The 16,643-nt window shown below is 38.0% G+C and overlaps 1 protein-coding gene across 1 annotated transcript in view; it reads left to right on the top strand.

The window, feature by feature from the left end:
• Window positions 1-16,643, top strand: part of SLIT3 (slit guidance ligand 3) — a 502,049-nt gene that overhangs the window by 19,352 nt on the left and 466,054 nt on the right. The window contains exons 3-4 of the mRNA XM_086758841.1: window positions 6,219-6,290; window positions 8,411-8,482. Coding sequence (XP_086614967.1) covers window positions 6,219-6,290; window positions 8,411-8,482 — 144 coding nt within the window. The remainder of the gene's footprint in view (window positions 1-6,218; window positions 6,291-8,410; window positions 8,483-16,643) is intronic.

Genomic DNA, 16,643 nt, shown 5'->3' on the forward strand with positions numbered 1-16,643 from the left:
TCTGACCGAAAGGAACAGGGTTAGGCCTGGAGTCTGGTGGATTTGCACATGAGAAAAAATTGAAACTTAAAAAAATGCATTAAGTAGAAGTTTGTGTTAAAGCAAATACACCACTTGCAGTAAGACCATCAGGCCAAGATTATTTTGTGCCTTTGAACTGTTACACTGCCTGTACCTCACAGGCTTGAAAAACCAAACAAAACCATTAGGGAGTTGTCCTCAGAGCTAACTATTTTTTATGCTTTAGTAAGACTTTTGATTTTGACTTCTGTGTGCCTAGAAGAGCATAACTAGGCAACCAGAGCTAGCTGCAAAATGAGCAGCTGGTTTAAAAAACACTGTTGTCTTGGAGGAGTTGAAGAATGAAGTTACTGATTGACCTGGGTATGCTCGAGACTTAGAAGTGTGATGAGGGCCCAGAATTTGGATTATCTTGGAGATTACAATGTATAGGGGGTTCAACAGGTAGCAAACTGACATCTGGGTAACAGGAACTTGCTCTGATGTAGCAGTGCTGTTTGGAATTTTTTGCATCCTTGTGTATAAAAGGATTTGAATTTCATATAAGGTTTTTTATTTATATGTAAGTATTGAATTATTGATTTGAAGATTGTTGCAAGACTTCAGCATTTGGTTGCCTTTGTTATTGGCTGTTCTGTGAGAGTGGTAATGTTTATTGTGGTGGTGGTGTGTTGTCAAACTCAATTCTGATCTTGTATATTAAAGATACATTGAAGTAGTATAGACTGCGAGCTGTCTAAGGTTGGCGTCTATGTTTGGCAAGGTATATGAATCTAGAAGACAGAAGCCAGTTGTGCTAAGTAGCAAGTGGATTTACTTCTCAAGTCATAAACTATGCAGTGTGAGAAAGGGTGGGGATTAAGAACAACAGTGTCCAGATGTTTTGGAAGAGTTGAAGGGCCAAGCAGAATAATTCTCAACTGAAACTGAACTTATCGAAGGGAGGAAATCTGTGCACCCTTAGTGTTTGAAGCTGCATAATGGAATGCTCTAAAGAATGTTGGAGATGCTTTAAAATATTTATTTAGTCTATCTTAAGTTCACAAGATTGTGTTTAGAGGAGAATGAAAGATGAAGCAATTCAGAGGAATTCTTGCTATGAAGCAGAATTTGCTCCAGTTGCTGACACACTAGAAGAGACCTGTATTCCTTAATGGAGCGTTCTTAGGTGATGAGACGATATTATCTTAATGTGAAATGAGAAGGAGTAGTGGCTGGGCTTGTGTGGGGTGAGATAGATGTGTTGAGTAAGATCAGAGATCCACTTCGCCCCATGTACTGTGCAAAATGCAGGAATTCTGTGCAATAAGAATTTTATGTAGAATGAATGTATCTGCCCATAGGTATTTGTTCAAGTAAAATATAAATCAAATTCACCTTTCAGTATAACTTTCCCCCATGTCTTTGACCCAGACAATTTCTTTTCAAAGCTGTCTTTGCTTCCAACAGTTCTTACAAATGCCGATGTGTTTGAAAACCAACTGAGATTAGATGTTAAGGTTTAGCTTTTTGTAGTTGAAAGCCACTAGTGAGCCCGTAATCAGCTGCCAAACTTTATAAAGGAAACATAAAATATTATGTTGCCCACAAATACCAGCTGTAAACCACTAATGTCTGCATTAGTTCAGCAACTTCACAGTCACAAAGTTTAATTGACTAATGGGGTAACCTGTGGCAATCTGCTGCTTCACAGCCGTGTTAGACCTGCTGTGAACAGGAGGAGGAAGTGTTTCATAGTAGTTCATCAAGGTTTTAGTCTGTTTTTCTTCAAATGCCAGATAAGCTTTGAGGGAGAGCGTGCTGGAACAGGCAAATGTTCGGGAGGTAAATAATGCTTTTTAAATCGGAGGTGGCAGTTATCAATTGAATCGTAAGTGGTTTAAAGAAAGTGAACTTCATGAGAACGGTTTTCTTAAAGTTAGAGCATTGTCCAGGTAATTTTACTTACAGAAATGGAAACCTTGGACTTAGATACTGCCCTTCAGAAGGGATTAATAGAATGACTGATATGTATACAATATAGGAACAAGCTCAAGACATGTATTGATCAAGTTAAACTCTTTTTCAGAAAAGGGAGCTGCAGATTTCACCAGGGCAACAATGTTGAATAGCAGAAGTGTTCTTGGGACTGAATGTGGAGAGGAATAGAGCTGCTGGTGGTCTACTGGGATCATCCCAGATGGGACTGGTCTCACAGACTGACTGGAAGGGGTAGGGTGGTGGAGAGATGGCTGTATGTATATGACAGGAATGCAGTTCTGCATACACCTGTTTAAGCTGAGTAAAGCTGTGCTGAGAAATAAACCATATCAAAACGGACAAAAAGCAGGGCCAGTGACACAGCGTTGCCCCGTATGCCTTGGCTGACTCCTGTCTGCCCTTCAGAATTCTGACCAGCTTGGTCCTATGCTTTGGTAGACCTTTTCTGAGATACAGGCAAGGGAAAACTTCTGAAGGAACAAGATTAAAAGCAGACGGGAAACATCATGCAAGGAAAATGCAAGCTATTTGTGTGTTGCTTACTCTAGACTTAATTATTTCCAATGCTTTTTGCAATCAGGTCACCCTGGCACATGTAGTTAACGGAGCACCAAGGTGGAGGAACAAAACTGAGAACAGAAGATGAAATTAATCTGAAAAATCTGAAAAATGTAGGCAGTGATTCAAAGGTATTCTGGAGAAAAGCACGATTCCATCAACAGGATAATGCAAATAGAAGAGACTGCCTGGCACAAGCAATGAAAATAGTTGTTTTTTCTTTAATGGACCTTTTTAAAATATAGCTGACATAAGTCAAGCAAGGATAGTGTCTGTCTTGATATAGCTGAAATGTAGGGATTGTTTCCCCTCATCTCTTTGTCGTTATCCTTAGTTCCCATCTGTGCTAAAGAAACTGATTTCCTGACAGAAGAATGTGTTTCCTCTATTATTGAAGTATGTCCTCTACTAAGATGCATAAACTAACTCTTAAAAGCTTATTCTATCTGTTTTTTAAACCCTTTTGTGACCTAATTTTATTAGTATTATTTTGGCATTTATCAATAACTGTCAGAAATAGATTTCAATATTATAAAATACTTACACTAGAGTGTAGAAGTATCTCACGTACTGCTTCAAACCTGTTAGTTTTGCTTATACCTTAGAAAGATTGACTATAAGATTGATGCAAATGTTTGAAAAAGGCGAAAAAAAATTATGTATTCTATGCCTATATGGCTTCTATTTTTCACGGCAGAATTCAGTAAAAAAAAAAAAAAAAAAATCCCATTATGGACAATGTGTAGAATTATTGGTCTGAATTTTAGAGTTTGATTTTTTTTGAAGTAATCCTTAATCTGTTCCTTCTTCCTGTTTTCCATGGCAAATTAAGTTGCCATGGCAAAAGATGGAGATGTTAAACTGTAGCTGGTTAGTCCCTGGCACAGGTCTTGCAGGCGCACAGGCTGGGGTGTTTCTCAGTATTCTCAGTGAGCTCCATCATCCTCACTGCAGACTTCTCAGTATCAGACTGCCCACAGTTAGGAAGTGGCTCGTACTGTGTTGAGTTCAGTTCTTTGTGTTGTTTTTTTTGGTGGGTTTTTGTTTGTTTGGTTAGGGGTGGGTTGGTTTTTTTGTTTTGTTTTGGTTTTTTTTTTTGGTTGGTTCGTTGGTTTGGTATTTTTTTTTTTTAGCTCTTCAGTTCCAGTAAGTGAATGTACCAGCATGTTAAAATGACGTTAAAAGGAACTTAATTCTGTATTGGTTTGCATCTGAGATTTCGGGAGCACATGAGAAAACTATTATGTATGTTTAGGAATAGGAGGAGTTATTTCCTTAGATGCATAAGTACAATTACCTGTGCTCATCTAAATATTTACTTTTTTGGTAAGTGGAGGATAGTATTTGTATTAGGAAAAAACCTCTTTATTTTCATGACTAGAAGCATTTGGGGAATTTAGTATATAGACTAAGAAATCAGTCCTGTTTCTTCTCTGAATATTGGAAATGTACCTTTTAACAAGTGTAAACTTCAAAATACGTAACTACCTTTATTTGACAGTGTGGTTTGCACTAGGAAGATGAAATCTGTTGCCATGACAATTGCTTTTCGTTTAATGCCTTAAAAGAACATCAGCCCATGTTGGCAGAAAAAGATGATCTTGATGCAAAGGCAATACTCATTTATGCTTGAACACTCACATATTTCTTAGCAGTAGTTCTGTCCTACTGACAGGATCTCGTGTGAGGTGAAAAGACAGACTGAAGTAGCAGCCCTAGCAGAAGGCTTGTGTGGACCTGCATGTATGATAAAAAAAATCACTGGAAGTTGTGCCAGCCAGGAGCGCTTTTTCTTCCCCCGTAGGATGACGTATGAATGATTCCAAATGATTAAGCTCTTCTCAACGCTTCGCATTTGTTTGCAGTATTGCTTGCTAGGCACTTAAAAGCCATCCCAGCCAGTCTCTATGCAGCGTTCAGAATACAAGTGTGATAATTGAGACATTCCTCGAAGTTCTGACTCTTACCCTTTCCTTGAATTCCTTTTTGTACCGAGAGAAATAACCACTTGAAACAGTGCTTAGGAACACCCATCTGATTTTCAGAAATTATTTCAGGGTCAAGGTTTGTGCAGGTGTCAGATGATTGCCAAATGTACTTAAGAATAATATTGTAATCTTTTTGTTGTTGAATTTTACTAGAAAAGGAAGAGAAATGGAACCCTCTAAATACAAGAGGTGTATCCCAGTGCACATTAATGTAGGAACTGTAGTAAAACTTAATTGTGTAGGAAAAGCCTCTACTTTCTGCTGCGGATTTGTGATCTGACATTGTCTTGTAGGAAACCAACGTCTAGCCTAATGACTGGTTTGTCGTATTGGATTGTTTTCATTTGATAGCAATAGACAACAAAATTTGTCACAGTGTATTGTTTACAGTCTCATGATCTTTAGAAAAATACTGAGTGATTTTTTGCATGAGAACTGTTACACCAAAGACTTGTATTCTTGATGTTTAGCAGCTTTTGGTAGACATAAAATGTGACTTAAAACACACTTATGTGTGTTAAAATAAGTATTTCTGAAGACCAGAAGGAAAGACTAGCTGTTTGTCTTGTCCCTGTTGATTAGCACAAGGTCAGGTAGAATAATCTGGACAGGAAAAAAAAAAAACAACCAAACTCCAAACAACAGGACATGCTCAGCTGGTGAACTTGAGGGATGCCTGGTAAAGGCCAGTCTAGAAGAGAGAGAACTTTTCTTTTTTTTTTAAAATTTGATTGACCTTTAAATTAAATAGAATTTGTCTGAAACTGAAGTGTTTTATTTTGATGTCTATTCTATGAAGACATATGTTTAGACATGAATTTATTTCTGTTTTTTTTTTTTTGTGTGCTCACCGCAAAGAAAATCTGCAGAAAAGTGCAGCTCAAGGCCTGGTAACAGTGGGTTTTCTTTGTTGTGGAAAAGCTGCTAGTTACTGATTAATTTTTAAACTAGAGCATACATTAGCATAGACTGAAACAGGGCGCAGCAGGTAATACTTGGTACGTGACCACCTGAGGAAAATGTGTTGGCGCATAACAGGTATTAGGAAATTGAGAGTTTAAAGATAGAAGGTGGGAATTGGCGAAGGGTGAACACACATGGGAAACAGGTCAGTGTGATTAACAGTGTCTCCTGAAAACCAGCATTTCCAAAAAGCTGTGATCAGGAGGCTGCCCAACTAGGATGCTTGGAAAAAAAACATAATCTGCTGTATAGCTTTGCATATCTTCCGATTTTCTGGTTAGGACCACACTGAAGTAAGTTGTTCTGTCTTCAGGCTTTATGTAGGCCAAGTTTCTGGGGAAGGCTAGACTCACTTGGGTTTAGAATAACCTCAGAGTTTGATCTTCATTTTGGGACTGAGTACCAATTGGGTCTTGAATATATTTAGCGTCTTACAAGATTGTAGTCTTGAGAGAGAAAGAAGTGTATAGCGAGCACCAATACTAAAAATAAAAATGGAAGAAACTTATTGTATGAGAGAAGCAAACTTGGAGCTGAGGAGGCAAAATAGGTCAGGACTGATGACTTGCTTTTTGAGATTTTAATGGAAACATTAGCTTGTACAATTTGAGCAGCTGATAGATGCTCCAGTGATGAAGATATTTTCTGCTAACGGAACTTTGGATGCCAGTTATACTGTCTGAATGCTGCTTTCTCTTTCCCCTCTAGTGATCTAGAAAAAAACAATATCACAAGAATCACGAAGACGGACTTCACAGGGCTGAAGAATCTCCGTGTCTTGTGAGTATAACAGAAAACTTGTCTTTATTTACAAGACTATTTTAGGATGCTGGTACTAAGAACGTCCGTAATCCTAGAGATGAAATGCCAGTAATTTCTGCACACTATTCAGTTACTAGTATTCTTTGAAACCAGACAACTGGAACAGTTTGTGGTATGAAACAGTGAATTACAGTTCCATGCTAAAGTCTGAATGTAGTTTCAGAGCTATTTAGTTGTTTGTGTTTTTCACTGCCTTTTAATAAATATTGTGTTAAAAAATTTAGTCCACTTCACAGTCACTTATGCATAAATAAATTATACTGAAACACTAGCAAATAGGACTCCAGATTTTGATTGCTTTAAGGTACAGTCCCATTAATAGAGCTTTTGCAGAAGATTAAGCAGAACTTGATTAAGGATAGCTGTAGAAGTTGTACACAAGGAAATGTGTACTTTTTTAGTTTAATATGAAATAATAGATAGAAAAATTTTGGACGATGCTGTCTCTTGATATAAAAGTTTTAGTCAAGAGCTTAAACATACTTCTAAACAGGCCTTGAGCATCAAAAAGGGTAACAGCGATCTACAGAATTGTCATTCCTGATTTCCTGTTTTCTCTTCTATGAACCTCAAATGACACCACTAATTCAGTGATGAAAATTAGGACTACTTCATAGATATTCGTTGTAGTTATACATAGACTTTTTTTTTTTCTTTCTTACAAAAGTAATCTTCGGTTAAAAGAACAAGAAATAGATTTTGAAGCTGTTTCAGGATACTTTCAGGAAAAGTTGGAGGCTCTCTCTATTTAAAGTGAATTCATTTTTCCCCTTGAAATTTCTCTAACAGTTTTTCTGTATTACGTCAAGTAGTTTAGATCTCCTTCACATCAACACAGAAGCAGACATAGATGTTGATGCCTCTGCCAGAAATACTGTGGGGATCTGGTATTTGCTTTGAGGAAATTAAGTTCATTGCATGATTTTTATATGTAAAATTAAGTGTATAGCTTTATATATTTGGGCATGTATGAGAGGGGGGAAAAGGGCAGGTGAGAGAAATATTGTTTGGAATGTAATCCACTGAATTAGTTAAACTCTTGGATTAGTGTTTCTGGAGCTCTCATTTAAATAACTGTTGGTTTCTGCCTTCACTGGGCTTGTATTTGAACAGCTCTGAGCATCCTCATGGGACTGAGTGCAGAGGAGTAGCTGTTGAGAACAGGCAAGGATAGTGCTTTTTTTGCTGAGCCCAAACTTAACCCTGTGTTAAGTTCTCCCTTTCTGTGTTTTAGCTAAAGACACAGAAAATGTTTGGAGAGCTTAGAGGTTTAGTCCATGCCTCTGGGTGCCCGTACAGAAGCAGAAGATGGGTGTGTGCTGGAAGGCAGCACTGAGAGAGGGAAAAGGTTGACTGAACTGGGACTAGTTATCTCTTTCTTGGCTTCCAGAGCATCTTTGCTGTGTCAATGAATAGTTGTTTCCTGCACAGTGTAAATCAAAGAGAAGTCAGTCTCTATTGCTTGTAACTTATCCTTGTCTCAGTCTCAGGGGGTGAAGAAAAGCAGGGTCAGGCACAGTGGAATTTGGGACTTTTCTTGTAGATTTTTGCATGCTGTGGTACAGCGGGGCTGTGTACAGCTGGCACACACAGCTGCCATGGCTGTATTTCTGGAGGGACTGAAACCCTTTGGATTCCTTTCAAATGGTTTGCCCTGGGGCAAGCCTGAAACTTTTGCAGAATGTAAAAACTGGACAAAAAAATATGGTGACATTGAGTAGGTTCCTTCTGTGGACTGTAGGAGTCTGTTCTCTCAATTGCATGACAAAAACTAAGGGTAATGCTGGGGATGTCACAGCCTCTAGAGCAACACCTTTCTGAGCATAGTGGCTGTGGTTATAAAAGCTGAGGAACAAAAATATTTCCCAAGTCTGGCATTCAGGAGGCAATTTTTGAATCAGTTTCCTGTTAGAGATCAAGAGAAACATTGCTATTCTGTCCAGATTTTTTTAATAATCTCTGATTATAACTGATATTGGTACTTTTGTGGAAACCAATTTTGTAGCATATGTGGAGAGAAGTAGGGAAGCTTTTTTATTCTTTTGTCTTAAAATTAACTGTTATTTCTGTAATTGCAGACACTTGGAAGAAAATCAGATTAGTGTGATCGAACGTGGAGCATTTCAGGACCTGAAACAACTTGAACGGCTGTAAGTATCTGTATTTATATACCTATGGAAAATCTACAAGTTTTCTACCTCACTGCCAATGGTCGTTTCATTATTATACAATTAACTTCCTCTAAAAAAAAAGAGAGAGATGGGTACCTGCCTAAATTAAGATATGCTCTTAAACACAGTTGAATTTATATTGCGTAATAGCTAATACTTGAAATAAATTGTAGGATTGCTTGCCAAGAAAATAAAACTGTCAATGACACCAAAATCTTATCAAAAGGACATTGCCTGGGCAGCTCCTAAAATTTATATGCAGGTGAAGAAAGATTTGTTTATAATAATTTAATATTATTTTATATATATTTGTGTATGTGTGTATATATATTTAACTCTATGGTAATGCAAGTTGTGATTGTCTCCTTTGAGAACCACCGTATTTCTAAAACTGCCTTTAGACATAACTTTCTGATTAGCTTCATTTCCTTGTATAATGCCACTGACACCAGTGGATTCCAGGGTATCATACTAGGCTGAGGAGAAAAGACTAGATCTCCTCGACATTTGATAGCAATTAAATTTTACTTTTTTTAAAAAGAGGTGAATGTAAGAGATCTCTTAATCCAGAATCTGATTTATAGAAAACTGCTGGCTTGCAAGAGTATAAACTTGAATATCAAAAAGTACAAAAGTAATGCTGTATCAAACTGCTGCTCATAGGAGGTTGTACTGATCAGTGCGATCATGAAGATAGGTTAATTTTGTGTGCTTATGGTGGGAGCAGAACAAAATCTCTGTAACACTGAAATACTTCTGGGAATTACTCTTTGTTAGAAGTAGGTGACTAGGACAAAATCGCGTGCTGGTTTGGAATGCCTGTTAAATGGAGAAGCAGGATTTTTTTATGCTTCATTGTTAATTCAGTTATCTGTAAGGCATTTGTTGTAGGACTTTGTTTTCTAATTGGTATTTTCTAAAGCAGCTTTCAAGAGTTAGTCTCCCACTAGCAATTTTTCAAGAGAAGTCTGGAGTATTGAGTTTATGCTGAACGAAAACTGTTTCAGATTATCTCACGTTTGGATTGCATTTAACTTAACTAGTGAGTTGAACTTTTACAATGAATTTACTGAGGATTTTTGTCTTGAATTACAAAGTTTCATTTATGGCAATAAGGGAGATGAGTTTTAAATTCTGATTATAACCCATTTTTACCTGTTTTCAATTAGAAGGCACTTTCAGGACAGGAGTTTTGCCATAGCTGATTTATTTCACATTTCTTGGGCAATAGAAAATAATCACCAGCTTAATTTTCCAAAATTCGCCATAGCCTGACACTGTAGAAAATAGTTTGTTTATTGTAGCTCATCTTTGAGAGTCAGTGTCCTAACTAAGTCCTAGTTTTAAGCTCATATTATATATGTGTGTGTATATATATATTAAAAAAAAAATCTTTCTCTTATCTCTATTTAGATAAAGATAGATTTAGTTAAACTACGAAACGAGTTTAGAAAAATTCTAGGAGAAGAACTAGCTATTAGTCACCAGAAATGATACTCAGGTGTCACCTTAATGTATTGTTTTTCTGTAGAGCCTACTCTGTTAGGAAATGAATAGAATGTATTTTTTGAAACCAGAAGTTAGGAAATATGATACCCTTTAACAGTGTCTAAGTATGTGATGTTTGAAAGTATTTTTTCTTTCTTTCTTTTTTTTTTCTTTTTTTCTTTTTTTTTTTTTTTTTTTTCTCCTGTGCGAACTCTTAACTTGTCCTGTTAAACATACTGCATCTCTGCTTCTCTTTTAGGATTGCATGTCATTAAAATATTTCCTAAATGAATATAGTATGAAAGGGAGGCCTGGAAACTTTGCAACTTCTTGGTATTTCAGCTTAAATCATTTTTAAGGCAAAACTATAAATCTGATTTTTTTTAGTATGAGTCAGTAGGCTTTGGAGAATGAGCTGTGGAAAGTTTGGCGTAACTTATAAAGGCTAAATTGCAACATTTTAGGTAATAATAAAGCTATTTTATTAAGTATTGTCAAACATTGCAAAATGTTAATGAAGAAAGTATGATAGCTGAATTTAAAAAAAAAACTGGCGCTTTTCCATTTAATTTCTTTCAAATACCAAATAAAAATTGCTTATGTTGCTTTGATTTTGGAATGATGTTCTGTGTTGATCTATTGAAGTGGATGCAAAAGTAATCATTAACTTCTTTTTAAACAAAGCAGCTGCATTGGGTCAGACTTTAAAAAATAGGAGTAATTCCTATTCCTGGCAAAATACCATGTATAAAGGTCTTTCATTCAAAGGAACAGTGGAATGATATTGTTCCACTCTGCACCTCATGGTGATCGTTCAAAGGGCGTAACCTTAGGTGAATATTGTTCTAGCTGAATGTATTTTCACTTGTCTGGATATCAAAGCAAATCCATCATTATTAACTGAGTAAATGAGCAGAATTTTGTTTGAAATGTCCTGCATAACAGTCTAAGTAATTTAAAATAAAATGTCTGTAGAGCTGTTAGCCACTGCTGCCAAAAGCACCATGATGATGGATCTCCAGTTATTTGGATTTCACGCTGATTTTTGGTTTGGGTTTTTTGGGTGGTTTTGTTTGGGGTTTTTTTTGGTTTTTTTTGGTTGGTTTTTTTTTTTTTTTTTTTGTGGGAGATTAATGCTCACAATACCAGTGGATCATCTAAAGGCATTATTTAGATATAGGGCAGGATATTGCCAAAATAGTTTATTAGCTTAGTAAAGTCTGGCAATATCAGTTGAAGAAAGCACACAATGCAAGGTGTGTTAAAATGACAGAAAGTTGAAAAATGAAGTGATATGGAAGGTAGAAGCCACTTCTTAGTTTGGCGTGTTTTTACTCAGCTTTTCAAATACGCAGGAGTTTTAATCATTGTCTCTTAGCAAAATTCAGTGGTTTTAGTAGAAGTTGTTCTGCTGAGTCCTTAGATTCAGAATTTTTGACTGGTACTTGCCGTAGTGGAAACCAGAAAAGTTTCTAGTGGTTTTATTCCAAGAAGTTGCTATACTTTTGTTCCGCAATGTAAAGATGAGTGGTGAGGTAGCTGACCATAAAAAGTCAAGCAGTTAGGAGACGACACTAATGGATCTAATCGGCACACGCAGCTTACTGCCTCCTGCTTGTTACACAGTTGTCGAGCCTCGGACAAACCAAGAGTGCTTGGTATTGGAGTAGAGAAACGGTAAAGCTTGTGGAGCCAACGTGTCAGTGTGCCTTGGGTGTTGGAGGTGCTAGAACAACTTCAGTATGGCTCCTCTCAGGCTTGTTAGCTGCTCCTAGGCCTCTCCCCTTCCCTTTGGCTCTGAAGCGCTGCTTTCTACTCCTCGCTGGTGTTGAATGATAGACTTTGCAGGGCAGATACATGCAGATGTTCAGTTTGTGCTTAAGAAGCCATGGAAATGGTCTGCTAAAACGTGAAAGTGCCAGTTGTAAATTTTGATGGTCTGCCCTCCTTGCCAGTAGCAGAGTAACAATTTTAAACCACTGCCTGTGCCTGTTGGTTCATGGAAGGTTTCAGAAACTGTAGGCCTTTTTTTTCTCGTTCCCTTCTGCAGATTTTCCTAATCGTTAACAGGAAAAGACTTGACTTTGATCCTCTTTCCTGATTTGTTTTCTGTGGTTTGAAGTAGTGTACATATGCCCATACAAGCACAGTACGACCCTGGCACAATATATTATAGCCAAATTTGTTTTCAGTTTTAGTGTTTCAACTGTATGCTTTGCTATTAACACAGTATGTGATTTTAAGATAAAATGATGATGAAATTTCATGTGCAAAGAGGATCACGAAGAAAGAGGCGTACTAGTGGGCCTAAAAGATGAACTGAAGTTTCTTCCAGAGCCAGATGTATGTCCCACATTTCTGTGAAGAATGAGGCAGGATATAAGACACCAACCGATCCTGACTCTTCTGCGGCCAAGTGCCAAAAATTGTCACGTAGCTGTATTATCTTCAAAAGCCTGGACTTTGGCTGATGGCTGGTTCTTTCTACTCAGATTAGTGTCTTTAGCTAGCAATAAAAGATTTCAACATCTGAAAACACTAAAAATGTGTTTTTGTTGTTTAAAGGAGGGAGGGAAAATCTCTATGCGTGGCCAAATCAAATCTTTTCAAAGTTGAAAAAAATAATTAGCTTAAAAACACAAAACAAAACGAAACAAAAAACAAAACCAAAACTCTCCCAAAACAACAACAACAAAAACCCACCAATGAGCCAGAATCCAGATTTTAACCCTAGCATATACATGAATGGTTTTGTGCATGCTGAAATAGAGGTCGAAACGGAAGTTGTATTTGACTTTTAATTGCAGAGATGCTACTGTGCATTGAGTCTTTGTAAGCAGCTGCCTAAATGCTTTATTAAGGTATTCAAGTATATTTATTTGGCATAGTGTACTGTAAAATTGTTATTAGTGACTAAAGATGCTAAGTAGAAGAATAAATTGTTCTGTGATGCTTCACAGTCTGGATTTCATAAATTGAAATTGAACGAGCTTTAAATAAATCATGTAATACAAAAAGCATCTTCCATAATTAAGATGCTGAGTGGAAAGATTGCTAAGTGCTTTAGCGTAGTGGGCAAAACAATGAAAGCATTGGACAGTTCTTTGCTGTTGTAAACAAAAGCTTATTGCGGATCTTTGGCAGCATGGACAAATCTATAGTGTTTATACAAGGTTTGCAGCGTGCGCAGTTTAGATGTTTTTCTGGAACTGCATACACTACACTTTATTTATGAAGCCATATGGATTTGTAAATATGTAAGGCAGTTTGAATGTAACCTTTCAGAAAAAAAGCTTTATTGTTTTGTGTCTCCGTTTCCCTATGACATTATGAATAACATTTCTTATTGGAAATGAGTGATCATAAAATGCTTATCTGGAAATGCTGGAGAACAAAGACGCACTAAAATGGATTTAGAGCTGTGGTCTGATGTTTAATCATTTTTATTACTTGCATACTTCCCTTTTCCTTCACAAAGTTCCATGTGTAAGTTGGTGCAGTACCAGCTTTGCTACCCAATCCTCAGGAACAGGTGGTGCCTTAGGAGTGAGAAACCATTACCTTTTGCCTGTTGTCTGGTCCCAGGACAGCTCTTTACGCTTTGCCTTTCCCCTCTGCGGAGGATGTGAATGGTAAATCAGGGCTGCTAGAGGTGGCTCGAAGCTATGGTGCCTTTGCATTGGGGAGGGGTGCTACCAAAGACAGTAGCATCCCCTGTGGACTCCTGAGGAACTGGGTGTAGTGAATGCCAAAACTTGAGTTAGTTTTTTTGTACTGGGAAGAATTGCTGCTGCAACAACCCGCCACCAGTAGGGTAAAGTGAATGTGTGCCGTCTAATCCCAGATCGTTGTCTGTGTGTCAGTGATGTCGTCTCTTCTCAATGGGGAAACCAGTTTCTACCAGAGACCAGTTGTAAACTTAACCACTTTTTGCAGGAGCTGACAAAGAAGATGAAAAACGGAAATTAATTTTGTGACACTTTCAGGTGTGTTCTGGTTCTCCTGGCTTGAAGAATAGACAGTACTTGGTTCCTGTGCAGCTGGCATCTGAGAGCCAGCAATATGAAGCCTTTTGCTGCATTAGCTGGTGACTGCAACTTCAAGTAATATTTACTGATGTTGGTTAATATTGATTTAATATTATTAGTAATGTTTGTCCCATATCTCCTGAGAAATTATTCCAGGTTTTTTTTTTTTTTTTAAAAAAAAAAGGAATCCTGTAACCAACATCTGAAAAAGACTCTTTTACCTTGCATTTTCAAGAGAAGTTTAGCATTGCCTTTCAAATGAGTGTCTCTGTGACTGTTTACACTGTGCGAAGTCCTGTGTGATGAGCTAGAACGTTTTGGGTGTCAATATCTGAAGGGATGCTATTGTTTTAACGGGACAGTCATGGAGAATGGAGTGTGCTGTACTGCAGAACCTTCTCAGTATTAATTTTTTGCCTCCATTCCTTTTTGTTCTCCAGTTCAGTGTTTGGCCAAGGCTTCCCTTTCAGACAATCTCTCTGAAAAATACGTGGGAAAGTCAGGAATTTATTTGGAGTGACTATGTGGTTTAATTTGCATGGGTACAGCCTTACTACTTTCTTAAAGAATTGTATTGTTTTGGAGTGTGACTCTTCCCTTTCAGGTGGCCTTAGTGTAGTTTTTGCTGCTTAAGTGAGGACCACATCATAAGTAGTTCATCTGCATAGTTTTCTGACCCTGATAGCAGTAGAGTAGCAGCATCACACAGCAGCTTTCTAAGTTCATGAATTCCTTCATCAGCTTATTGCACAAAGAGTGCCAGAGTTTGATCTTACTTCTGACTCAGACCCAGATGCCTGGAGGAAGACTCAATCTTCTCTACGTCATTTGTACTCTAGGGGAGTATGCCCTTACTCTCTCTACAGAGCACAGGAAATCATACTCCCTGCCTCTGCCTCTTGTTTTAGTCTCAGAGAATTGCTGTCCCAAAATGACGTAATGAGAGCTGCGTTTGAGTTCTAGTTTGTCATGCATGGCAGATGCCAAGGAAAATTGGTTTCTCATGTCCGTATGAAGAAAAAAGTTGTGTCCTGAAGTGTCCGTGTGCTGAGGCTGTTTGCAAATTCATCAGAGTGACATGTTACATCTTCTTGTGGTATCATGCAGTTCTTTTGCATCTGCAGGAGAGGTGCCACCTTGGGTTTCTTATCTGGGCTTGGATTGCTACAGGTTTTACGGGTCTCTGTCATTACTTCTGCTTTCTCATTATTCCCCCATGCTCGTTGCACCATGCAGTGCTAGTCTGAGTGCTGAGATCTCCTACCTTGTGCCCTCTTTTCATATACTGTAAAAACAGAGTGACTTGCTGTTCTCCACACAGTCTCACCACAGAGCTGTTCTGCTATCTTCTGTAAGTAGCTAGTCTTCACCAATGTTTTCCCTTTCTTCCAAGGGGAAGGAGTTGTCTCTCTGTGCTCACGGGATGAGTAATTTTAAACTTGGGATGTTTATGACTCATTCTTGGACCTGATGGTCTCTTTTCTGAATATAGTCTTGGTGCTCTCTTTTAAATCTTTCCAGTTACTGGTAGATAGATTCCGAGTCCTTCAAATCACAGGTGTCATTTCCAGCCAGATGATTTGGAACTGACTTGACTCATTTGACTGGCTAAACTGAGCTGAGACCTCAAGCTTTGTCCCTTCCTTCTTAAAGAGCAACTTGTATGAGTTTGCCTCTCATGCTGTTGGAGTTATCTGTAAAGTCACCTGCATGAGAAAGATTAACTCTGTTAGCAGAGCTGCTGAGACTTGAGCCGCTCCATCTCCCATCGCTGTTATGTAGCCTTCTAGAAAATTGCTTCATGGGGAGTTTTAATCCAAATACCTGCTCTGAGGAGTTGTAGAAGCACCCTATCAGATTGAGTGACTGTGAAATAATACAGTAGATATTCTTCAGGGTTGAAGAACAGGGAAATGGGGCGAGGGTAGAGAAATCCTAAATGTTGGAGCTCGTAAAAGACTAAAATAGAAGTTCACAGATGGTCATCAGAAGGCTGACTGTGTTCGTGAAAGAGATATCCATTGAGCGCCACTAAATAAGCAAATATTCATCCAGCTAAGAGGTCTAGCTGAAGAAGATTGAAAGCTAGCGAAGTTGGTAGAGAAGTATCGTATGTGCTTGCCCTGTGCTTGTGCTGCTGTATGCATCTGCACATTGCCACTGTTGGAAACAGGAAACTGGTGTAAGTGGACTATAAGTCAGTTCCCGTACTGGATGGTTTATGGTTTAATCCATTGCAAGAAACTAAACTACTTATCGTCTTTTCCAGATCTTACTCTGCTTGCACAGAACTAGCTGCCTACAGGTTGGGTATTAGGAATATGCTGTCCTTTTCATGGAGAGGGTTGATTCTTTGCAGAGTTTCACTCCTTTTTCATGCGTAGAGCAGAGGTATTGAATGGACTTCAAGCTGGCCGTCACCCTGCTAAGAAGCTCAGGCTGGATATCTGACTTCAAAGGAGTGCTGTCAAGGCACCAGTAAGGAATTCCTATTTCCTGTAAGACCTGCTTAACAAAAACCCAGGCAAAATCAGTAGCTTCCCTGAGAAATGTGAGTGATAATGAGAAGATAAAGTAATAGCTAGAAATTTTATTCATGAGATATGATGGAAACTGCTATACAA

This window comes from Chlamydotis macqueenii, chromosome 14, assembly GCF_036417535.1.
Source record: "Chlamydotis macqueenii isolate bChlMac1 chromosome 14, bChlMac1.mat, whole genome shotgun sequence".
Classification (NCBI taxonomy): Eukaryota; Metazoa; Chordata; class Aves; order Otidiformes; family Otididae; genus Chlamydotis; species Chlamydotis macqueenii.